Source organism: Onychostoma macrolepis, chromosome 06, assembly GCF_012432095.1.
Source record: "Onychostoma macrolepis isolate SWU-2019 chromosome 06, ASM1243209v1, whole genome shotgun sequence".
Classification (NCBI taxonomy): Eukaryota; Metazoa; Chordata; class Actinopteri; order Cypriniformes; family Cyprinidae; genus Onychostoma; species Onychostoma macrolepis.
This window is the reverse complement of record NC_081160.1, coordinates 16,673,268-16,700,174: the sequence shown is the minus strand read 5'-3', so window position 1 is coordinate 16,700,174 and position 26,907 is coordinate 16,673,268. Positions and strand designations below refer to the sequence as shown.

The following is a 26,907-nucleotide window of genomic DNA, read 5'->3' as shown; positions in this document are numbered from 1 at the left end:
GATTCTCTATGGGGTTCAGGTCTGGTGAGTTTGCTGGCCAGTCAAGCACACCAACACCATGGTCATTTAACCAACTTTTGGTGCTTTTGGCAGTGTGGGCAGGTGCCAAATCCTGCTGGAAAATGAAATCAGCATCTTTAAAAAGCTGGTCAGCAGAAGGAAGCATGAAGTGCTCCAAAATTTCTTGGCAAACGGGTGCAGTGACTTTGGTTTTCAAAAAACACAATGGACCAACACCAGCAGATGACATTGCACCCCAAATCATCACAGACTGTTTAAACGTACTGGACGTCAAGCAACTTGGGCTATGAGCTTCTCCATCCTTCCTCCAGACTCTAGGACCTTGGTTTCCAAATGAAATACAAAACTTGCTCTCATCTGAAAAGAGGACTTTGGACCACTCGGCAACAGTCCAGTTCTACTTCTCCTTAGCCCAGGTAAGACACCTCTGACGTTGTCTTTGGTTCAGGAGTGGCTTAACAAGAGGAATACGACAACTGTAGCCAAATTCCTTGACATGTCTGTGTGTGGTGGCTCTTGATGCCTTGACCCCAGCCTCAGTCCATTCCTTGTGTAGTTCACCCAAATTCTTGAATTGATTTTGCTTGACAATCCTCATAAGGCTGCGGTTCTCTCAGTTGGTTGTGCATCTTTTTCTTCCACACTTTTTCCTTCCATTCAACTTTCTGTTAACATGCTTGGATACAGCACTCTGTGAACAGCCAGCTTCTTTGGCAATGAATGTTTGTGGCTTACCCTCCTTGTGAAGGGTGTCAATGATTGTCTTCTGGACAACTGTCAGATCAGCAGTCTTCCCCATGATTGTGTAGCTTAGTGAACCAAACTGAGAGACCATTTTGAAGGCTCAGGAAACCTTTGCAGGTGTTTTGAGTTGATTAGCTGATTGGCATGTCAACTAATATAATATATAACAAATATTCTAATTTGTTGAGATTGGTGGAGTGGTGGGTTTTTGTTAAATGTGAAGCAAAATCATCACAATTAAAAGAACCAAAGACTTAAACTACTTCAGTCTGTGTGCATTGAATTTATTTAATACACGAGTTTCACAATTTGAGTTGAATTACTGAAATAAATGAACTTTTCCACAACATTCAAATTTATTGAGATGCACCTGTAAGTCTGAAGTAATGAATTTAGGTAAACAGGTGCAGAGCCAGTGGTGGTTTTGTAGGCAAACATTAATGCCTTGAATTTTATGTGAGCAGCTATTGGTAGCCAGTGCAAATTGATAAACAGAGGTGTGACGTGCATTCTTTCTGGCTCATTAAAAATTAATCTTGCTGCCGCATTCTGGATTAATTTTAAAGGTTTGATAGAACTGGCTGGAAGACCTTGCCAATATATTATATACAGATATATATAATTCTTATGAGATTTTTAACCAAGTAGTATTACTTTTTTATTATATAATTATGAAAAACAAAACAGGTTTTTTAAATTTTTTATACAGCTTAATCTCATAAGCAGTCCGTTCGGAGTGTATTCTTTCTGTTCAAATCTTTCAGACTCCTAGTAAAGACTCCCATACTCCATTGTGTGAAGACGACAAGCACCACTGGGATTCTTAACGCCACCACCATAATACAGAACTCCCACATGACACTCCTTCAGACGACTGTAACAGAGCTCTGTGGGCTGGAACATGGTGACTAGTCACTGTTTTTTTTCTCTCTCTCTCTCTGCCATTTCAGCTTCCCTCAGCCCGGTCCATGCCATTAATAAATGATGGCCTCTGATCAGCCAGGTTTCACGACTGCAATTATATTCAACATGCAGCAAGTGAGGAAACAGAGCTAACATGGAGCTGCATTTGCCCAGCTTAAATATGTCTGGAACCAGGAAGACATTAAAAAAACGAGACATGAAAGATTTCAGAAGTGGCGAAGTGTGTGCTGCAGCATGATAACGGTCCACTATCTTCCTCATAGTGACTGGAGACGTGTTCAGAGCCCTACTTTCTCTAAGACCCCAACCAGGAAGCTAAAGTCAGAACAGCTCTCATGTGTCCTGCGGTGGGAGTTAGGATGGGGGGATTGGGGTTGGGGGAAGAGGGGTGTTCAGCACCTTGGACAGCTTCTCGCAAAGCCTACCACAATCCAGAACCATTTAAATAAGATATATGCGCGGCAGCATTCTCCTTTCCACACTTTGGATTATCTTCATTCACGTGCAGTCCCAATACTTCTCCACTATCTCCATTTCCACATTGCATCTTTTCACTCACTAAATTTTACTTCCCTTCACTTTTAATATCTCAATCGAGTAATCACCCACACCTGCGTAACAAAATGCTGTCTGTGCAAACTGGCCACTCAAAGTGCAGATAGGACTTGCATATATTTCAAGCACAGATTGCTGGTAATGACTATGCATTCGCAATGTGTGTGGTAATTAAGAAATACGCTGACATTAGCAGGCTTCAGCTGGAAAACATTATACTTTACACTCAAAGGAATATATGTGTTTATACACATTTGGCAGATAGGTGAAATGTGCACTCAACAGCATTCAACTTGCAGTGTTTGTGTTCACTGGCATCAGACCCCAGGGAATTGGTCTAATGCATAGTGATATGCAAATATGTTCTAGTTTTGAATCTTAGGAGCCATATTTGGTTCAAAAGCTGCAGTGGAGGTGAAGAATAGCAGTAAATACTGCCTAAATGTATGCTTTGTTCCTGACTAAAAGCTATCAGAAGACATGGAACATATTGTACAAGTCATATGGACTACTTGTGCTTTAATTGAGCTTTTTTGTCCTTTTTCGATATTGACCTCCCATGGTCACAACGAAATGTCATTGTATGAGAAATATCTACGTGAATTTGTATTCCACAGGTTTAACACTGAAGAAATGAAATTAAATGTGTGTAATTATTTATCTTTTCGTCATCTATTTTTAATTTTTTGACATTCAAAATTAAACCAAATCAAGAGATTCCTAAATAAATCAACTAAATCAAGATTCCTAAAAGGGATAGGTCACACAAATAATTGTGCACCCTCATGTTAATCCAAACTTGTATGACTTTCTTTCTTCAGTGGAACACAAAAGAACATATAATTCAAATCAATGGGAAAGGCAAAAATCCATATAATGTAAGTCAATGTCCAAAACAGCATTAAACCCGTTTTTCATTGTATACCCAAAAAACACTGTTGAACATACAAGTCACAAACAAGTGAGTAAATGATTAAATATTTTTAAAGCAGCACAATACTAAACATGTTTCATCTAGGTTGTATAGCAGGCTCCAAACTGTGTGGTGTACATTTCAATTATGCATTAACATTCTAATGAGAACTGTTTTTTTTTTAATCTTTATTCAGATGTGTGCTGATGTACATAGACAGGGCAAAAAGAGCCATAAAGAAGAGCTGAAGAGAAAAATCAATACCATGTCTCAAATTGCTCTACAAATGGTTGCATTAAGTGTCTCTAAAGGAAATAAGAGGCAGAGAGAAAGAACATGTGGAATGAAACATTGCTGCCCGTCCTCAACATCAACAACACACATATTGACATATACTGTGTTTACTGGCAAAGGTTGAAATCAGAGACTACCTCTGCCTAAATCAGTGACAAAGATGCAAACCAATGAATTTAAATAGTTAATAAATAATAATATTAAAAAGAATAATTTATTAACCAAAGTGCAACATTGCCGATACTGTCAGATAGAGGAAAAGGTACACTGTAGTTTACTGTTGTTATCAGTGATACTGGCTAACACACACTTCACTGCCTGTGCTGGTCAATACGAATCCTCTCAGCTTATCTTTCCCTTAAGTCACAGGCAACACATTAAAGCCTTTCGGCAGTAATTGCAGCTGTCTTGCAGGCTTTCAATAACTGGATGGCTCTGACTATAAGCCAGCACATCACCTGTTTCAAAAAGGACTGTGTTTAAGCATGTCATGACTGACAGACAAAAGGCTTTTAAGCTCTATGCCGTACCGAAAATCCTTTACCTAATTTGATGTTCATGGTCAAAAATGGCTGGCCTCTTAAAAACTGCTGGTAAATCTCATTACGCTATTTTATCACCAAATCATGCATTCAGTCTTTTTGGCAACTTGCCTTTCAATTAGCATAGATTTATTTTTATTTTTTTTGGGAGGGGAGGGGGAGGGGCTGACTGGTCATAGATCAGTCATTGATCTGAGATCAAACACCTTTTTGAGTGAAAAAAGATTTGTGAATAATTTAGAAAATATTGTCTCAAAAACTGAGGTGCATAATCTCAGATCAATGAGGCCTACGATCAGTTATCTGATCTGTTCATACATTAAACAGTACAGTGAGCATATGTAAACGTTCTCTCTAATTTTACTGAAGAAAATGTGGAATTCTTTGCAGTGAGAAAATCTCTGCTGCCGCAGCCTAACAAGTTGGGAGTTTATGGAAGTAACGACTGGAACAGATCCACAAGCTGATACACATTCTGCATGGATCAACAACACCCAGAGAAATCCTCAAAAAGCTGTGAGGAGGGTCTTTTTGCTACTTCACAACATCTCTGAAAGGCTTCAGATGGAGACAACAAAATAAAGCCGGGATCAGAATCCCTGGAGAGAGGCAGTGCCTCCGTATCATGGCAGCATCCATTGTTTACTCTCACAGTGTGAATCATACTCTCCGCAGCGCAATCCCAGACTTAATTCCCACAGATCTGAGGACAGCTAAGACATTCTGGAAGCTTAATTCATCTGGTAGGAGGTTTTGAATGACGACAGGGGGCAGAATGCCAGGGGAAATCAGAGCTGAGTTGATCTGCTAAACATTAACTTACCCACCTCCTCACATCACTCATAATGCTAGGACTCATTCAACCATACCAATGGATAACTGACCTAGTCATCACTGTCATCACAGAGAAACAATACCAGGCAGAGTCTGCAGGCTGCAGCTACACAAGTTCTCTCAATGGCACACACTGGGTGTGTCTCAACATCCAGATTATTTATTTATTTATTCATTCTGTTCTGTAAGTGCACCAGCTACATTTTACACAACGCTGGAGTCTGCCAACTGGCCTTTATCAAACTTTTATGCCATCTTGATTGTACATTATTAAAAACATCAAATACTTTAGATGTTTGACTGCGGTACATAACCCATCGCTGTTCAAATGAATGAAATCCAGATATTTACAACAATAGTTTCTATTTTTACATTTAAAAAAAGCATTAAGCCAGTATTATGAAATAAAAATGAATTAAATAGCTTCAAATAGCTTTAAGTCTTTAAACTTGATAATCAGTTGAACTGACACTCAATAAAATTAAATGATAAAAATGACCCATTTGCCATTTCAGCAATAAATATATGAAGGAAACAAATACAAAAACAACAGAAAGGCTGATAATTTAATAACTGAGTGATTATTTACCCGAAAAAAATAAACTTTAATATGTGAAACTCATATGAGATGAGATCCACTGGCCTGTGAATCTGATGTTTAATACAATTTCTTCATGTTCAAGTCAAGCAGGTGTATACAGACGCCTGTAAATAATCAATAATAATGCTTATTACTAAAACTTCCCTTGGCAATTCCAATATGACACTCACCGCTTTGCTCTCCAAGAAAGACGAGTTTGAATTTCCTTAAAGGGTTTCCAAAGTCATTTCCCACAGACATGTTTGAGGGCTTGTTTTTTATCAGCGTGTTCCCACCGGTGTGAATGTCTGGATGGGGCAGCGCGATGGAAAAAGCGGCGCTCCTGTGCGTTTGGAAACGGGAATGCTGCACTGGATCGGCTGTCAGGCTGGGTAGCTGCTGCGCATGCGCGGCCTCACCTCTCTCTCTCTCTCTCTCTCTCTCTCTCTCTCTCTCACACATACAAAACGTAATGCTGTATTAACCCACGGAGCGTGACGTCATGCTGTATCAACCCACAGCACATGACGTCATGCTGTATCGCCCACCGAAAGCTCTGGAGGGTCTGCTTTTGATTATATATATAGATCTATCTATGTTATTACGGGCATATCTTGACACTGCTTGATTTATTTGTTAATTGGTTGGTGCCTGGGGTTGAGTAGTGGTTAAATCTCAGAGCTGGTCATTTAAAACCTGCTTGTTTGATCAGTAATTCCCAACCAGGGGTGCTGTATGTGTACCTAGGGGGTACTTACGTGGGTTCCAGGGGGTACGTGGAATTCCCATTTTGCTAATAAAAGAGAAAATTAATAGATTACAATAACTAAACAATTACTAATAATTTATAATTGTGCAAGTTTGGTGAATTTGTTTACATAACTTAGTACCTTTAATGATATTAATGATAATGTTAAATAATATCCAGTATAATATCAGATGAAATTTGACAACCCCCAGATGCAATTTGTGCATCTCCTAATATATATATATAGCTTTTTCTGTATTAACTACATTAATAAACTACAAAAATTTGTCCATATATGTAGAGGAAAAAGAGCTGTGCCACAACAACATGCACTGAAATCATGGGTTTGCAAATAATAATTGTGACTTTTTCATAATTTACATTAAAAAGAAAATCATATTTATAAGATAAAAGTCGACATTATGAGATGAAGTGTCAAAATTGCTAGATAAAGTCATAATTATGACAAAAAGCTGAAATTATGACATTGAAATTAAATCATAATTAGTAGATAAAAGTCAAAATTAGTTGTGTGGCAGAAATTGGCTTTGATTAAACATCAGTCAAATGGCAAAATAAAAAAGCAACAAATTGTGAACAAATTTTTATATTTGAAATAACTTATACATTGGTAAGTAAATGTTACATACTGAATAATAAAGACTTATCAGAAAGTCACGATTCATTACTCCAAGCAGCAATAAGAAAAGAATGTTGTCATTTGTATTAAGAACCGTGGCCAAAAAAAAAAAGTATGCACAAAGTGTATAATAAAACAGCAATATCAGGTATAAAAATATATTTTACAAACATCTGATGCTTATTTTCAAAATGTCTTCACATTTGAAAGTAACATTTTAAATATGCTCAGGCTACTATCATTATTTGAAGCTACACACCTCTACTCACACACAATTTGATATTCGACACACTCGTGTATCTGTGTGCATTAGGTTATAAAGAGCACCCCACATCCTTCACATAGTTCAAATACAAATGGACCCAAAAAAAAAAAAAAAAAAAAAATTTTGAATCATCATCAAATTGTGTCTTAACCAATGATAAGGACAATATATAGACATTTCTCTTAAGTTTTGTGACCTCCCCAAAGGTGCCACAATCCTAAATCCTAAATAACCTGTTGATGAGAACTGTTGCTATAAGTATGATAAATTTTTTGAGCACTATATGTAGTTAATTATTACTACCAAAATAACTGTGAAGGTGGAAAATCCCTGAATCTGTCCAGTTATGGCCCCACTTACATGCAGATGGAAATAAATACCCAAGAAGTTAGTGTACAACTTGAGAAATGTCCAAACTGAATTCATCACATTTCCAGACAGGTGTTGGAAGGAGGGGTTTCTGACAAGAAATATCCAGGGGCTCAATTCACTGAGGAGGTTCTCAAAAGTGAGCTGCGATGGGTTAAGCAGAGGTGAGGCATCACAGGGGTCCCTCTGGCTTATTCTCTAAGCTGTACTCTCTGGTCCGCTGCATTTTCCAGCCAATAAATGTCAGGATCGCAATGCCTAACGTCTTATAGCCCACCTGCAGTCCTAGAAACCTGCAACAAGTCATCATGATCATCATCAGTGCTACTAATTAGTTGATTAACACTAATTAGCATAGTCTGCTTTCTGTTTTAGCCTTGTTTGGCTGAATATACGCAGAGTGTATGTTTGTTTAAACTCACTTCATTCAAAATCTACCAACATTTGACGCACATGTATCTTCGTAATGCATTTAGCTCAAAAGAGAACATATTCTTACCTGTTTCTAAGGAGGTTGTTGTCATAGTAACCACATCCTTGCTTTTTCCCACAAGCAGTTTTCCACCAGATGCACGTGGAGTCTATGGTCATCCCAAACAGAGCTGGAGCTGGCAGCCAGGCTAGGCAAAGAGAGAGAAAAATTTTATCATTTTACTATAAATGTAAATGAATATATAAACTATTCACTAAAATACCAAAAAGGCATAGATAGTTTGTAATAATATTCTCAGATTTAGGAACTGTAGCAGAGATTGATTAATTGATTGTAACCCTCACACAGTAGCTATGTTGTTGTATGACCAGAAGGGGGCGCTACAGTACTTACAGTATTGCAATTGCACTTCCACAGAAAAGTGTCCTCATCTGAGACTCATTTACACTGTGATTTACACTGACCACTTTTCTCTATTCCTCTCTGTGTATTATCACTTATGTTTTGCAATATACTTATTGCAGTCTGCACTTATAATTTCAATTGCATTTCACAATAAATAAATTAATAAAAGTTAAAAGAAAATATATATAAAGGTGTTTTGGTATTTTACTTACTCAGAACCCTCAGAAGCAGAAATTGAACCCCAATGGCAAAGGACTTCTCTTCTGAAGGAACTGACCTGTAGATAAAGACAGAATGAGTAAAATAAGATACAAAAACTCTATCTTGAGATTTCTTATTTTTTTAATAAGTTCTCACACTACATGCAGTGTTTTGGTGTTTGTATGTTGGCATGCATGTTTGTTTCTCACCTCAGCACCATCATGTAGATGGGATTGTGTGTTAGGCTGGCAATAAGTCCGGCCACAGATATAAGGAGCATTACAGGCAGGAGATAGTGAGGGCAGGTGTTGGCACAAGGGCCAGGCTTGGCTGTGGCCACACCAGGAATACACTGGCAGTTACTATAAATCTGTGTGGAAGGATATTGGATATTAGAAGATTTTGCCATTTATTAGTAGAAGAAACATTCAGGCACCAAAAACTGATTGAATTAAAAATATTGGTCACCATAATTATTTGTAGTTGAGAAACACACACACACAAAAATCTACAGGTCTGCTTAAATCACAGAGAGAAGGAAAAATAAAATAAAATAAAATAAAAAAAAGACTCAAAATCTAAAAGCAACATATAATAAGCAAGCAAATAAATAAATAAATAGGCCTTTTTCATGAGGAGAAAATGCTATGTATTAAAATACACCATATGAAACAAATTCACCTGTCACAAGATAGTGTGACATGTCAAAAACTACACAAGGTAAAAGGAAATCTGACCCAGACTTCAATAAATACAGGTTCACATGTAACAAGGACAAACATGTTTTGTTGCATAATAATATAAGAAACCAATAATACAATAATTAATCAATTTCACTGTTTCCTTTTAAAAACAATTTCCTTTACTTTTGCACGATTAATTGTGGGTTAGCAAAACCAGCTGAGAAACCCTGCATTAGTGCTTACATTCATTACAAACATTATTACAAGTGATAACTAAAGGATACTATTATTTTAAAGAGAACAGCAACTAACAGGGTTTCATTGATGCAGCTAATACTAACACATATAATGCTTGCCTTGTGCTCTATTGACTTCCAATGACACGGTGTCCTCGATTGCCTGCTTTGTTAAATCCAGCAAGCAAGGGAGTCCAGACCCAAGTCTATTTCTCACTATAATTACCTCCTGCTATGATATGTGCTGTGTCATATAGAATAATTCATCATCAGCTGCTGCTCCTGTAAGTCTCTTTCTGGGCAATTATACAGAAGCTTTAACACTCGAAAGCTGTTTCGAGTCCCCAAAGCACTTCCTCCAGGAAGTATTACTAATTAGGGATTGATTGGACTCAACCCATTGATCTCTAACAGACCATGACCGGTCATTTGCTCAGTGTCGCTAGTACTGCAGAGACTCACGTTGAGCTGCTATCCGGCTTCAGTAATGAGCTAAATAAAGGTCTAGAAGATGGACAGATCTATGCAGTGGCTCTGCTCTGGTTTGAGATAATGGTATGGAAATTTCATGACCAATTTCTGTTTTGGTTGTCAGATTTATTTACCTGGACTCTATATGGGTTTTTGGGATCCATGGTGAAGTTTGTGCAGCCAGCATGGCAGGGTGAGATGTATTCAATGTTGTTTTCCCCACACACTGGGTTAAAGGCGCTGCTGGGACAGGAGCAATTGGCACCACAGGACGGTTGAGGCCTGCCGGGAAGATTGACAATTTAGTTTCTACTTGCAGAATACAGAAACATTGGTAATCTTATAGGAGTAGTTTGAAATAAAAAAATATGACTTTTTTTTTTTCTTACATATAACACTAAAAGAGATATTTTGGTCAGTGTGAGGACTGAGGTGAAGTGATGTGTGGCCAAGCATGTTGTCCCATACTCGGAATTTGTGCTCTGCATTTAACCCATCCAAGTGCACACACACACACACACACACACACACACACACACACACACACACAGAGCAGGGGGCAGCCAATGCTGCGGCGCCTGGGGAGCAGTTGGGGGTTCGGTACCTTGCTCAAGGGTCTCACCTCAGTTGTTGTATTAAGGGTGGAGAGAGCGCTGGTTATTCACTCCCCCCACCGACAATTCCTGCCGGACCTGAGACTCGAACCCATGACCTTCAGGTTATTCAGGTATGTCAAGCTTCAAAATGACAAATATAAGTCTTATAAGTCTTTATTAACTGAAAATATTGATATGTTTATAGTTATAAGCTTATAGTTATAGTTGTCCTTTGCATGTTAATGAGAAATTGATAAAAAAATTGTTTCAATGAATTAGGTGATTGAGTTCATAAATGATTTGTTCATGAATCAAACTGATTCGGTTCTCAAATTCAATGATTCAGTCATATTAGATAACATCTCACTGGACTGGAAGATTATCAGTCAGTAATGAAAATTTCATATTGTTCGTCACAAAGTTATTGTATAACTCCAGGAGATTGGAATATAGCGCACAAGTGGTATGGACTACTGTTTTTATGATAGTTTTATGCTGCTTTTTGTCTCAATTTTGAAGCTTAAAATCTCAAGTTTTCATTCATTGTAATTTTATTGGAATAAATGAATGTGGTACAATATTCACATTTCGTTCTTTTGTGTTCCTTGAAAGAATTAATAATTGTTTGTGACAACATATTGGAGCAAGTAAACAATGAACTGTTCCTTTAACATCCAGACACAGTCAAGTCTGAAAAGAACATTGATCAGGGTTCAAGATGTAGACCATTTAACTGAGTAAACCTTACAGTGTGTGTAATTGTGTAACTGTTCTCACACAATAATGACACGATAATAGGAGTGTGTTCATAAAGTTCATGGCACATAATCAAGTCACTAGAGTTTCCATTTGAACACATAGTGTTCTAGAGAAACATCTATTTCCTTTCCTCCCAGCTGGCACAGTAAAAGTGTTCGGATATGTAGGACACACAGCATTTTGTACAATGATCTGAACTCTAGCTCCGAGTACAAGAGCTATTCTCAATGACTTGTGCCCCATGCTGTTTCTCCCCTGTGTGGAAGTTGATCTGGACCTGAAGATACAAACTTTCACTAGAACACAATGGTCTGAATCCAAACACTGACAGAAGACAAAGAACAGGCTTAGCTTAACAGTGTTTATAGGGTTTGTGAGGACCGGTTGTCTTGTACATACCCTGTTTATAGATACTATTATAAAGATCTCTTCATTTATTTAACTTTTTTATGGCATCCATCCATCCATCCATCCACATTTTAGAATGTTGTAAATAGCCCAACTTAAGAAAAACATATTTAGTCTACACTTTCAAATGCCAGAAAGAAAATATATTTCCAATCTTTAGCAATGGAAATTGTTTCTGTATGTCAAACAGTAGAGCATGTGGCTAACCACACTCATGGGTTCATGGGTTCGATTCTAAGGGGATACATGAATCAATAAAATGTAAGGTGCTTTGGAAGTGTCAGCCAAATTCATAACTTTAGGATGAGGGAAATTGCCAAAAATGTACTTATCACAATGCCTTTTAGCAAGACAGTTAAGTTTCTCCAGAAGGACTGTCTGTGCAACCAGTCTTCAGAGAGTTACTTATTTAAACATACAATATTCCAAAAACACGGAACACATGTAGTAAAAAAATAAAAAATAAACAATCTGCGAGAGTCAGCTAAATCAAAAGAACATTCTGTTAAACTCACCCATTAATGCCATAAACACCAGCAACATCTTGTGTGGGGCAGCCCATGAAGAAGAGGGGTATACAGCAGAAGATGGAGATGGTGAGCATTACAACAGAGAAGCGTGGAATGGCTCTGAACGACAACCCCCAGCGTTTCATGATCAGACCCCCGAGCACCATCCCCACAGCAATGGACGGCAGGTTTAAAGCACCTGAGAGAAAACAAAGATTTATTCACAAATAAGTGATCTTCCTTAGTATGAAAACACTGGATCTATGCCAAATACAATATCGTACACAGGACTCCAAAAACTGTCCTCTAATAATATATATAATGTATTCTATTCAATTATGTTGACTGACCAATAAGAAGGCTGCTGTAGGCCACAGAGGTACTGTACTGCCGCTCGAGAAATTTGTTGAGGAAGGTGGCAAGTCCAGCGATTACGGAGGAGAAACAGCATTGGGTCAGAACCAGCAGCATGAAGACAGGACTCAGCAGCAGCCTAACGAACATCTTAGGGAACACTGCAAAAAAACAATTCCAATTTAACCTTTGGGTAACACTTTAGTATAGGGACCAGTTCTCACTATTAACTAGTTGCTTATTAGCATGCCTATTATTAACATATTGGCTGTTTATTAGTACGTATAAAGCACATATTCTGAATGACCATATTCTACATACCAAATCCGACCCAATACCTTAAAAATACCTTACTAACTATTAATAAGCAGCAAATTAGGAGTTTATTGAGGCAAAAGTCATAGTTAATGGTTTGTTGATAGCGATAATTGGACTTAAAAATAAAGTGTGACCAACCTGTACGAGCATATGTCCTATATACACCATATACACTATATGGACAAAAGTATTGGGACACCTGACCATTATACAAACAGAGACTTTCATGACATTGGATTCTAAATACATATGGAGTTGGTCCCACTTTTGCAGCTTTAACAGCTTCTACTCTTCTGGGAAGGCTTTCCATTCGATTTTGGAGTGTTTGCGTGGGATTTTTTGCCCATTCATACAGTAGAGCATTTGAGAGATCAGGCACTGATTTGATGAGAAGGCCTGGCTCACAATCTCCGTTCCAGTTCATTCCAGCGTGTCTGATGGGGTTGAAGTGTCTGATCAGAGCTCTGTGCAGGCCAGTCAAGTTCTTCCACACCAAACTCATCCAACCATGTCTTTATGGTCATGCTGGAATAGAAAAGGGCCTTACCCAAACTTGCAATGTTCTTCTGGCATTTGTCAAACCCAGACTCATCCATCAGACTTCCAACCAGAGAAGCATGTTTTGTTACTTCACAGAACAGGTTTCCACTCCATGCAGCGTTCCACTGAGCTCTTCAGAAAAACCCATCCTCCCTCCCAACTAATGTTTAAAAATGCAGACTGCATGGCTAGATGCTTGATTTTATACACCTGTGACAATTGGTCTGATTGTAACACCTGAATTCAGTAATTAAGAGGTCAGTCCCAATACTTTTGCACAAATAGTGTATGTGTGTGTGAGTGTGTGTACCTGGTATTCCCTACATTATTGGGACCAAATGTCCCCATGCACTGTAAAAAGTGATAAGTTGATTTAACTTAAAAAAAATTGAGGAAACCCGTTGCCTTAAAATTTTTAAGTAAAAAATAAGTTCGTGAATTGTCAAATTCACTTAACTTAAAAAAAAAAAAAAAAAAAAAAAGATTATTTACTTAATTTTAAGGCATTTTTGAGTTTTTTGAGTTTCCTCAATTTTTTTTAAGTTAAGTCAACTTATCACTTTTTACAGAGCACAAGTACTGTTATACCAGTAAATTCTGACCTTGGGGGACATTTTTTAGGAAACAAGCTTATATATCATACAGAATGAAGTTTTTTGAAAATCTAAAAACGCAGAAAGTTTTGTGCGAAGGGTAGGTTTAGGGTAAGGGGATAGAAAATAAATTTTGTACAGTATAAAAAAAGACATGTCTATAGAATGTCCCCATAAAACATGGAAACCAGTGTGTGTGTGAACTCAATCTAAACACACTCGAGAGAAAAAACAAAAAAAAACATTTGATTGACCAAGTGAACAACTATTTTGAAACAAGAAATCAATTTTGCCTTGAATACACTTGAATGAAGACATGATCATGCATAAACCAGTTGCTTACAAATCATGCCCTGGAGGCCAGTATATTCATAAGAACGAGTCAGATCCTGTTACATTAACAACCTGAGCAAGATGCATGACTCAAGAGACAAGACATTGACAAACAGCACACGTACGACTCACAGGACTGCAGATATTTTAATTGCCCATGTCAACTTTATTTCTTAACTGTAGGTAAAGTAATTAAATAGCTATAACTATACAAATGAAATGGGCTTACTATACTAATACTAATGGGTAAGTCTCATAACGAATCAATTAGAGTGGACTCACTTTTAAAGAAATCCAGCATGGAGCCCTCTGTCTTCGTGGGGTCTTCTTTTATGATGTCACCTTCCAATTCAAAAGGCTGCAAAAGAAGATTTTCAAATTGGTCTGTTTGTTTTGTAAAAAAGTCTTTTTACAGTAATGAATTATTCATCTGCTTACATTTTTGAACCAAGAAAGGCTTTCGTCCCTTATTCTACCACTATTTTTACATTTTTAAAAGAAGATGGCATATGGTGATGAGATTTCAGGAATATGGTAACAGCCTCAGCTTCTCACTGTGAATGTAGAAGTATTGCCTACTGCAAATCAGATTCAAAAAAACATGGTGTACTAGTTTCATACTGTCAAATACACAGATTATCTAAGTTGATCGTGACAGGATGGCAGCTTATCGAGATTTCTCCATAAAAACTGTCAGAATACAGCAGAGAAGGAATATCCAAAATAACCATCAGTAATTATTAAGCTCAGTGAGACAAACATGCTGAAGAAGAGCAAAAATAAAGGTTTATGAACCGATATTTTCGAATGGATTGGACTGGATTGGATTAATGAATGGATAATAGAGGATGATTACAAACTTTGTTGCATCTAATGAACTACCACCACCGTCAGACAGAAGATCTGTCACACTGATAGTGTTCACATAATAGACATGTTTTGCTCATCACGCATATGATAAATGTAGCAGTCCTTTTTTCTACCGTGGGTAGCTCAGACATGATTTAAATGAGGGAAACTACCTAAAGTTCCCAAACATGTTTTTAGAGTTTGGCTGACTGAGATATAATGGTTGTGATACAGAAAACACAAGATTTTAAGATTAGGGCCCATTTTATCTTCATTACAAAAAGTAGGAATACTGCACAGCTGTAAAACTTCATAAAACAGGTATACCACAGGTATGTTCAAAAGTTTAGGGGATTTTTTTTTTCAAGAAATTTATACTTTCTGTAAGGATGCATTAAATTGACCAAAAGTGACAGTAATGCCAAACAAAGAAAAAGAAAAGAAAAGTTGTTCTTTTGAACTTTCAATTCATTAAAGATTACTGGGGGGGCATTTTAAAATATAAAACTGTTATTTTAATATGTAATAATATTATTGAATATGTTCTGTATTTTTGATCAAATGTCTCAGGAATCAGTGCCATACATATGCTCATTTGTTATTAATACAAAAGTGTGATTAACCTTCTCTACATGAAGTGTTCTGGGAAAGAAGAAGTAAGGGATTGAGGTGAGAGCAAGACCTCCAGAAGTGATGAGCAGACCCATCCACCATGCACCGACCCATCGAGGGTCAGTAGGGGTCAACTCCAATGCCTCCCCTAGACGAAAGAAATTGCATAATATGTAACACCGCATACATTGAACAATAACATAAAGAAAAGGAATAATTTCTTGCTGCAATTTAAAAGGTAAACAAACCTGTGCTGGCTCTGTCCACATCCACATAAATCCGCAAAACCACAGAGCCCAGAAGGTATCCAAAGGACGGCCCAAACACTGACACAGCAAAGAGAATAGCTGCAACATGCAACAACAGAAACCTCATTAATCTTTACAGTTCTTTAAAGTTCAAATAACATTATGAAAAACACGAAAAAAATTTTTTTTACCAATATATAGAGCAGAATTCCCAACTCCTGCAAAGTCATCTATATAAGATATTCCAAAAGGTTGGATGGGGACAGAACCAACTCCAAACAGCAGCTGGGCCGTAGCCATCAACACCCAAAATTGACTGGTGTCCACAAGCTTCCGTGAATCCTCCTGACCACAAGCCTCAGCACCCGTTGCATTCGCACGCAAATAACACATGTCCTGCTTGCTCGCTGTGGGATTGAGACAAAGAAATACACCATATTCATCCTAACCACCAGTTCACATCATCCATCCAAATATCTGTGTTCAGTAACTTTCATAAACGTTTACCGGAATGATGAAAACAAAACATTCTGCATTTTAAGTGTGAACTTGAGGGGTGAAGGTGCTCCTGACGGTTAATTGTTCATCATTTACTCGCCTCATAATGTTTCACACTTTTATTAACACAAATGGAGTTATGTATATTGTCCAAATTGCTCTTATCTAATGCTGTCAAACGATTAATTGCGATTAATCACATCTAAAATAAAAGTTTGTGTTTAATATAATATGTGTGTACTGTGTTCATATATTTATTATGTATATATAAATACACAAACATGTATTTATATATCTAAGAAAAATATGTTATGTTTAAATATTAAATAAATGTATATATAATATAAATTATGAATATAAACATATACGTGTAAATATTTTCAAAATAGTTTCTGTAAGTGTGTGTATTTATTTATACATACTAAATGTACACAGCACACACACACACACACACACACACACACATATATATTATGTAAACAAAAACTTTTATTTTGGATGCAATTAATTGCGATTAATCGTTTGACAGCACTACTCTTATCCATACAACAAAGTGGACGTAGACCATAAACAGACAAGACACCATTCACTTTAATTGTATGCAAATAAGAAGCTTGGACCGTCTACGATACAACTCCTTTTGTTTTAGACAAAACAGGTTTGGAGCGTCATGAATGTGAGTAAAAGAAAAAAAAAATGAGTGAGCCATGCATTTAAGGTCTTACGTAAGTGGCTGCATATTTCATTTAAGCTTTGCATAGCATTGCAATGTGTATGGCCAAACAACAGCATCTGCAGGAAGAAGCAGGGGAAGTGAGAGAATGAAGCAAAAATAAAAGGTCTAAGGAAGTGAAGGGAGATAACGCTTTTCTCTTGGAGTAAATGCCGGTTGACTTTCTCCTCAGAGAGAAATCAGGCAGCTTTTTCTTAACAGTATCTCCCTGTTACTTTGTCCTCATCTCTTTCCCTTTTTTCTCTCTATCCGTTCCCTTTTCAACTTCAATCCGTTTATTTCTTCATGATTTTTTTCTCAAACTAATGCTAAACCCTGTCTAAGTAGGGAGACTAGGGTCAAAATGGAGTCTCTCTGCAGCAACTTCCTGTAGACCTGCCTACCCTGTTATGTCTAAGCTGATGTTTATCATCCAGCTGTGTTATTTTAGATCCCCTCTTTGTTGTGTCTGGTTTTCTTCAAAGTGTCCTGAGCCTTTTTAAATGAATATGGTGATATTATCATTTTGATGAGCTTAGAGTCTAAGATCCTTCACTCTGGGGCATGAAACAATATTAACATGCAGAAAAAAACAAACTGAGACAAAAAATGAGGAGAAAAAGAATGCAGAGCTCATTCCAAGAGATGTGTAAGATTTCCAAATACATTCACATTAATTGGTTTTACATGGTTCTATCGAGATGAATAGGGATGCTAATGGCTTGAATGACACTTACCATGCAGGACAGAGTCAAAGGTGTAGGGCTGAGACAGGAAGTGAGGTAGAGCTAAGATCATGGCACTGATGGACATTAGCAGGCCGCCCAGTCCAATGAATCGAGGTCGGTGAACCCGACTACCCATGTAACTAACAAACGCTATAAGCACTGTGTTCCCTACCTAATAAAAAAAAGAAAGAAAGAAAAACAAGTCACATACATTTGGTATTACATGTATATACCTAATATGCAATATTCAGCCCCTTCCTTGTTGACCAGAATGCTGTATACTGTAGTCATCCACAAATGTTGTGTCTAGCTTAACTAGTTTAAGCTTCCCTGAATAACCATAATTTAAACTAATAATATAATAATTATAAATTATTATAATTTAAAACACTAACACAAATTATATATCAATAGTATAGTATATCAATGATACTAATATAACACTGGTTGGTTATTTAACTTTTTTTCTGATAATAGAATGGCTATTCTGTAAATAAGCTATTTATTTTGATCTAAGCTGATCTGGGTTGACCGTTTTGCTGTTAATAATTTCATGATTCATTATTATAAAGATACCTTGTATATGACATAATTAGGGATGCACATAATAATGGTATCATATTGGTTATTAGCCAATATTAGATAGCTGTGGATTGGATATTATGTTGTACGTTAGCGCCTCACTAATTTTAATGGTTTCAATTAAGCAAGCCACAGATGACACACACAGATGTTTGTGATGTGACCAGTACCTCGTGGAGGGAAGAGATGGTTCCTGAGGAGAAACTGTCCAGGCCATAGCGTCTCTCGATTGTGGTGATGGTGCTCTTGAAGTAAGAGCTATACAAGAGCTGAGTGAGCTGGAGCAGGCCATGACACAACACAAAGACCTACAGGAAGAGAGAGCAATAAAGTGTACAAGAACTGTCAGACATAAGGGTTACGATTACAGTGTACCAATTATAATTTTCAAGTGTACTAAAAATTCTCATATGATTAAAGGAACTTGATGTTCTATAATCTAAACAGGAGCATTCAGCAGTATGTTGTTACTGTGTCACATGGTTTTTTTTGGGGTTTTTAAAGCACATTTGGGGTTGAATAACAACCCCCTAAAATTAGAGCTCCCTTCCAAATCTCTACAGACAGTGAGATCTGGGACTTTGATCTTCACTGCCTCACCTCAGTTAAGGTTAACCACACTGATTTCACAATATATCTAAATTCACTTGTGTTTGGTTTGTAACATGTCCCTAATTACAAAAAAGGGAAAAGGCAATACAGTTTAATCCAAACCATATAGATCTCCTAAAAACACCTTCAAGATTTACACAGTTGTCTTCATGCGGCTATTAAAAGCAGCCATCGCCCCAAAAGCTCCTTATTGTGCAAATAACTGATAAAACAAAGACGGTACATAAAATGGAAAATTGGGAGCAGTGGTGTCTCTGCTTTCCATTAGTACGTGACACTTTTATTACTTTATCTTTTTTTTCTTGCCATTCAATTTTCTTTTAATGCAATCAAAATGTCAACTCAAACTTCCGGTGAAAATTACACTTCTCTAACCATTTAGTCCAGTGGCTCCCAAACACATTCCTGAAGCCCCCACAACACTGCACATTTTTCATGTTTTTGGTTAAGGAGACAAGTAAAATGCGCATTGTTGGGGTGGCTCCAGGAACATGGTTGGGAATCACTGATTTACACCAATTAAACCCCACCCTTTTACAATTTACTGCAACCTCAAATCATTTTTGCTGCATTTTTAGCGCAACACTCACATTTAAAAATCCAACCAACAACCTTTTTGATAATCAAAATCTGGTAGAAAACAGTTTTATCACAAGTTGCTTAAGTAACTATAGGGTGTGGCCAGGGGCAGTGTTAGGGGTGGAGCCACGTGGACATCGGCCTTATCTGAAATCTGATTGGCTCAGAGTTAGTTCACCCAAAAATGTTAATTCTGTCATTAATTATTCAACCTCATGTCATTCCAAACCCGTAAGACCTTTGTTCATCTTCAGAACAAAAATTAAGATGTTTTTGATCAAATCTGAGACCCTCCTATAGACAGCAATGCAACTGCAATGTTCCCAGGTCCAGAAACGTAGCAAGGACATCGGTAAAATAGTCCATGTGACCAGCGCTGTTTACTTAAAGTAGAAAGCGTGCGCATGCTGAACATAAACAACGCTGATTACGTTGATTACGTTCTGGGGTTCTCTCCAAAATGGGGGAAGACGGTAGCTCAGGGAGAAGAATTGTTGAATAAATTATGTTATTATTGTTTTCTTTGGTACACAAAAAGTATTCTCGAACCACTGATGTTGCATGGACTATTTTACCGATGTCCTTGCTACGTTTCTGGATCTGTGAACATTGCAGTTGCATTGCTGTCTACGGAGGGTCAGAGAGCTCTCAGATTTTATCAAACATATCTTAATTTGTGTTCCGTAGATGAACTAAGGTCTTATGGGTTTGGAACGACATGAGGGCGAGTAATTAATGACAGAATATTCATTTTTGGGTGAACTAACCTTTTAAGATTACTGGTTATGGGCAGCCAAATACTCCAATGCAAAATGAAACTATGCAACAAAACTTATTGAACTTAATTGAAATGTGTCATTTCTGTCCCTTTAGTGGCACCAAATGGAATTGCAACCTTTTCTAACATTTGTTCATGTGCCGAGATTTTGGTTTGCTTGTTTGTCCAACCAGTGCCAGAGAGCACCAGATTTTTTTTGGTGCCACTAGCGGGAAACTAATGGCAAAAATTACCTTTAAATAAAAAAGTTAACAAAAGTGCTGTTGCTATAGAACAACCCTCATAACCCTCATAAACAAACTATTTGCATCACTAATGTCAGTTTTTTTTTTTTGCACAGTACACTGCATTATCTGTCCTTTTTGCACATTGTATCTATACTTTAAATAACCACCTAATTTATATAAGGATAAATCAAAATATTCCAACTCTGGGTTGACTGAGATACAGATACGGTGCTCTTTTTCTTTGTTGAAATATGTGTAATATTAATTAACAATCCTCCCAGTAAATGTTTTAAAAATCCTAGAATTACCAATGACTCTTAAACTTCAAGAAGTCCTTGATTTTTTTTTTTTTTTTGAGATGAGTATCATATGCATACTATGCATAACACAACATAAAAAGGCTGAAGCAGAGAGATAGTCATGTTTTCTTGTTGTACTGGTTGGTAAATACACTGATAGTAATGTTTGTCTAGAGAGTTAGCAGCGTTTGTTCACCTCTCTCTCGAGAGGCTCTTGGCGATAAGCCAGAAACGCAGTGGAGATAAAAACTCATAAATTGGAACGTTTCCCTGTTTGTGTATGAGAGAGAGGCAGCTGCTCCCATACGATATAATGCTTTTTTTGTGCCCAAGACGTCATTAAACGCAAGCAGAGGAACGTTCGCAGAGGTCTCAGAGGCATGAAGCAATCTGATGGGGCATGTAGAGATCTGGACTGGATTTCCTAAACAAACACAAGACATAAATCCCTTTCCCCCACTCCTCAGCTCTCAACCGTTGCAGGCCAAAGCACTATGCTTTCTGACAGCTTCTAGAACAGCTAATGCTCCCATCAAATCTTCAGCTTTATGGTTTGTTAGCACACATAATAGCTGCTTTTGATACAGCTGCTACGATTTCTCTCTTGTTTTTCAGCGAATGGGCTTTTAATTATGGAAATATTTTGATAGGCTGTGCCCACTCAAGCAGCCCAACTAAATGCCTTTGTTAGACGTTTGAATGGCAGCTCTGTGCCTCTTTCTGCCCCAGCGCCAGGTCCACATTCGGTTCAGCTCGAATTATTCGACACGCTTCAGTCACGTCTGGAATCTTTCACGTATAATGTTACAGGGAAGCTCAAGCAGATTGCTCTTTTTATTGTTTTCTCAAGACTCTCTGATAAACTAACACTATGAGCAATCTGTCTCCAGAGGCCATTACTCAAGAAGTGTCCCTGAGGTACAGTAGGTGTATTATGATCAGGCCATGTTACTGTATTGCTGGATAACAGGTCTTAACAAAAGTGCAAGCAATAGCACATGTACAGAAAACTTGTCACGTTCCTACGCAAATTGCTGGCAGGTTCATCGGTGTGTAATTCTCCACAAGCAGTCGTAAATCTTTTGCAGAGCTGGCACGCATTTGATCACTCACTGCATCGTGAATGACTATTACAAAGTAGCCTTGGGTAAGCACAAAGCATGCTGAAATATTTGTTTTGTATTGAAGCAATGTGTGAATTGTTTTTGGAATTTTGGAAGAATAATTTAAATATAAAACAATCCTGCCATATGTGAGAGAAAATTATTGTCAGACATTTGTCATACTGTTACCTCAAGCATTTAAGCCCTGGCAGGCTGCTTTATGCGTTCTAGGAAATCAGGGGGAAAAAAGAATCAAATGCTTTTTCGTAGAGGCATCGGCTTTTCATGCACTCTTTAATCGCATTAGTCTGTAAAACAGTGGTTCTCAGACGTTTTGTTCAACAAAATATCTGAATATGTCCCTCATATTGTATATAATATTTCATTTGGCATGTTGAAATTATGACAAAGTTGCTTGTTTTTGAAAAAAAAAAAAAACGATTAACAGAAACTGGGTCAATATACCGTATGAGATTAATTAACCACACATATTGTTGAAGTTTCAAGAATCGCATGTTTTTTTTTAATGCATTAAAAATACATATTTAGTTTACACCTTTTTATCAGGTTATTATTATTATTATTATTAAGAAAGAAACCCGGGCCCCAGGTTAAGATCAAGTGCTGGGAAATATAGTTTTACAGCATGATTTACAGAAATACTTCACCCAAAAATGAAAATTCTCACCCTCATGTCATTCCAAACCTGTATGAGTTTCTTTCTTCTGTTGAACATAAAAGAAGATATTTTGAAGAATGCTGATAATCAAACAGTTGATGGTCCCAGTTGACTTCCATAGTATTTCTTTCCCTACTATGAAAGTCAATGGGGACCAACAACAGTTTGGCTCTTCAAAATATCTACTTTTGTGTTTTTCATTTTCGGGTGAACTATTCCTTTAAGTTAAGAAGCAAAATATATGATACTTTTGTTGCCAGATTTGACTGCATCATATTATTGAACTGTAATCTCGTAAAACAGATTTAGAGATTTTGGTCAATTCAAACTTTCATTTCCCTATTCAAGAAAATAGAAAATTGTTTGTCTATTTCCAAAACAGAAAGAGCAATATGACCGCCGAGTGAACTTAATTATGCTTCTTTAGGGGACTTTGAAAGAATGTCATTATTTTTGAATCAGCAGTGCATTTTCATGATTTTTGAATTGCACTGAAATCATAGATCCGGCCTAATGTTTTTAGGACACAGTGAGTCATTCAAACTCCAGATAGAAAACCAGTGGTGAAAGATTTGATGAACGTGCTGAAAAGCAGTTCCTGTCGTCTGTCCAGACCTGGATTTTCTCCCCCTTCTCAGCAGCTATTGTGCTGCATGAAGCGTCCTGCTGAGTAAAGAGAATCAGGGGAAAAACTGACTTTGAAGTTTGATGTTTTACATGCATCTCTGCACTGCTATCACGTGCTACAGGAGCCATTAAGCAGACATTTTCAGATTTCCTCAGGATATAAAGCTTAAACAGCCAAAAAGTACAATCCCAGTGTTCCAATCATTTTTGCCCATCCTGTGCACCACAGCCACAAAAATAACACGACATTCAGACGCTGTTTCTCTTTGGGTTGAAATTCCGTTCATTTTACACGAAAACATTTAGTGATGACAAACATAATTTAATAATGACTACAAATAATCACATCTCTCAAGCCCAGGTTTGAGAAAACAATGAACTTGCTAGCTATGTCTTTATTCACAGATTTTCACATTAAATGGCTTCAAAGAAAATCTTGCAAATGGGACATTAAAAAAGTTAGAGGTTGTCAGCAACAACTCAATGAAATCAAGTGAAAAAATCTGGAAGAGCTGGTCCACCATAATGCAATACAGATTCAACAAATCTTTTCCCTAGTAAGGAGTAAATGAACCTTTGCATTGAGCATACTGCCAAGAGCAAATCAGTTGATGGTGGAATAAAAGGAAAAATGAAAGATCAATGTGACAGTCTTATTTAATATTTTACTTATTTCAACAACTGCAATCTTACAATGACCTGTAGCCCAAATAAACAACTCTAATAACAAGCTCAACAAAAATTGTTCTTTTGAAAACCCTGCATTTAAATGAAATAAGGATGCTTAACAGCTAAGATGTTTCTGTTATGTAACATGCTAATAGAGAAAAGTTGAAAAAAGTGCTAAATAGTTGAAAGCAAAACAATAAAATGTCAAAACTGCACGTCATATATCAGCATTACCTGTCAGTTCAAATGGGTTTAAATCTAAAAAAAGGGTTTCAAGGATTGTAAACAGGCCAAGTTCACTGAACAGCATGTTCTACACCTTCTTTCAACATACGTCATCACTGCCTGACTCACCCAGATGAACAAAATACACACATGCAAAACCTGTCCGTTTAACATGTGCACTTATGCCTCATTGGTCACACAGACACAAACTCAATCCATTTAGACATACCTGTGAACTCTCACACCCTTATTGCAAACATATAAAGTCCAAGCAAAAGCTGAGCGTCACAGAGAAGCAGAAGTTGATTTTGGAGAGTATATGAATCTTCTCTCTACTTGTACTCTCATTCCCTAAAAATAAATGTCCACAACAACAGATAGTTCCTAATAAGGGGGCAAAAAATAATTCCATAGAATGGAGTAAGGAAAACTACGCAGACCCTTCTGCATCTGTGTCATGTCAAACTGTCTATTGCAATTCCAAACAACCATCTTCACTGGAATTGTGTCTGCTTAAGGTTGTTGTAACGTGCCAACAATTACTTCTGAAAACAGATCAGAAGTAGGTGTGAAACACTTAGGTGAGCAAATATTCTTCTCGTATAATATGACCAACAACCTTTGGGCTGGGGATTGGGAGGTGATTGGGAGGTGATTCGCGGACAGTTCCTTTAGGTGGAGGAATGAGCAGGTATGAGTCTAAAGGATTTATGCAACTCCAGACAAACTCAGACGGAATTTCCTAGAATGCCTAATTGCAAAGTCAACCGATCACCGTGCATTTGAAGTGCAACAAGCAAACAATAGGTATGTTTACATGCACTAATTTTCTATTTCAGATTCTGCAATCCGGTTCATATTTTGGTTTACATGTGCATTACATGTGTATTCTGAACAAAGCTGCTACAGTGTCACTGGAGCTACAATGAGTATTATGGTTCATTGTATGTCAATAGTTCTTTATAAGCAATATTTAGTAAAATCAGTCTCCTTCACTGATCATTTCATAAGATGTAAATAAAGATATGCACATTTGTAAGTAGTGAACCATATGTAAACAGATTATTTCATTAAAGGGCTCACATGTGAATTGTGCAGGCATGCAAGGTATGTGTGAATCTGATTGAGAAGATAGTTGTATTCAAGCATTTACATGCATAGTTTTTTCTCTATTGACTGGATTGTTTTAGGTCTACACCACCCTTTTCAATCCAATCAAAATTTAATTTAGATTCAGCTCAGTCCGGTTAATTTAGATGTTTACATGAAGGCTTTTCAGTCCTGCTGAGGCATGAGTCCAATTACTAATGGATCATTTGGGTGCACGTAAACATAGTTAATGTTGGTCAAGATCTGTGTATCGTGGTAAAAGAAAAACAAAATTCTCCTTGGGAAAATGAACAGATATCAATTACAAATAAATCCATGATTCTCTGGCAAAGCCAAGATGAAATAGTTGTGACACCACAACAGTCTGTGGTCAGGGAGATCTTTATCCAAACAATTTCCAAACACAAAAACATCATAATTAAACATTGTATGCATGGAAGACATAATGTGTGAGATGAGAGAACAAATATTTTTGTCTAAGATCCCCTACATTCCACAGCCATTTGTTTGAGAGTAAAATGGGAATGAATGTAGTCAAGGCTGTACTCCAACTAAGCATCGCTTCTGGCAAGCCATCTGATACACAGTACTGCCCCCTGGGCCAAGGTCCTCATCCTGACCTGCTAATCCCTCCACAGCTGCTTCAAGATGACAGAGGTCTATCTGCACTGACAGTCTCAATCAGCAAAACCTGTTTCAGCTGTCAAACACCTTGAATTAAACATCCAGAGCTTCAAGCAATCTGGGCTTTACAAACGAAAGACATGAAGCTCCAGTGAACTGTTTACTATATTCACAATGCAAATGAGCAGAGGATACAGGATTGGAAACAGCACAACTTTAGAACCCTAAAGATGAGCACACAATGTCTTGGTAGTTTGATTTAGAAGTTATATATATTATTAGATGTTATTAATTTTTATAAAGGTTTTTTTAAAGGACTGTGAACTAATAAAACACAAAGCTCTATTATAAGAACTCACGAGTGACTGTTAAAGACAAAAGTTCAGGTTCCAAGTCCAAAGACAATAAAAATCATGACAGCATAAATAATAATATAATGTACCTCCACTGTCTTGTCACTATCACCAGAGCAACAACAGCAAGTGCACTCTAAATTGCTTTTTTTAAACTGTCTAGAGATTGTTAAAATATATAGAGAGAAAAATATGCTTCTACTAAATGACAGTGAACAAAAGTAATAATATTGAACTTGAAAAAATTAAATTAATATATTAAACTTGAAATTATTATTGTATGAATACTGGATCATCCTAATAATATTCATCAATAACCATAAAACAATAATAATAATTTACCTTTATGTTACAGAACAACGCTGGCTTGGGTTTCTTTATGTCTTTGGCGTATATGTCCATGTTTTCCTATAAAAGGTGAAGTTGGTTGTTAAGCTTGTTTCGACAAGGATGAACTAAACACGTTTCCACATCGGTGATCGTCTATGGGGGATTATATGACCATTATCAGTGATGTCACGAGCC

At 37.1% G+C, this 26,907-nt stretch overlaps 2 protein-coding genes across 3 annotated transcripts in view; both read right to left on the bottom strand.

Moving 5' to 3' along the window:
* Positions 1–5,803, bottom strand: part of rab6ba (RAB6B, member RAS oncogene family a) — an 87,518-nt gene extending 81,715 nt beyond the window's left edge. Inside the window, exon 1 of one of the 2 annotated variants that reach the window (XM_058779673.1) lies at positions 5,599–5,803. In XM_058779673.1, coding sequence (XP_058635656.1) covers positions 5,599–5,668 — 70 coding nt within the window. In that variant the 5' untranslated portion in view covers positions 5,669–5,803. The remainder of the gene's footprint in view (positions 1–5,598) is intronic. The other variant, XM_058779674.1, reaches the window with a different exon arrangement.
* Positions 5,804–6,732: 929 nt separating this feature from the next.
* On the bottom strand, positions 6,733–26,870 carry slco2a1 (solute carrier organic anion transporter family, member 2A1). The gene is made up of 14 exons (XM_058778219.1): positions 26,725–26,870; positions 18,668–18,805; positions 17,925–18,087; positions 16,169–16,384; positions 15,978–16,076; positions 15,741–15,877; positions 14,551–14,626; positions 12,481–12,645; positions 12,137–12,329; positions 9,993–10,140; positions 8,678–8,838; positions 8,480–8,544; positions 7,929–8,049; positions 6,733–7,722 (listed from the first exon to the last, which is right to left on the bottom strand). Exons 1-14 carry the CDS (start codon positions 26,782–26,784, stop codon positions 7,602–7,604), a joined length of 1,863 nt encoding a protein of 620 aa, XP_058634202.1. The 5' UTR covers positions 26,785–26,870; the 3' UTR covers positions 6,733–7,601.
* Positions 26,871–26,907: the final 37 nt, after the last annotated feature.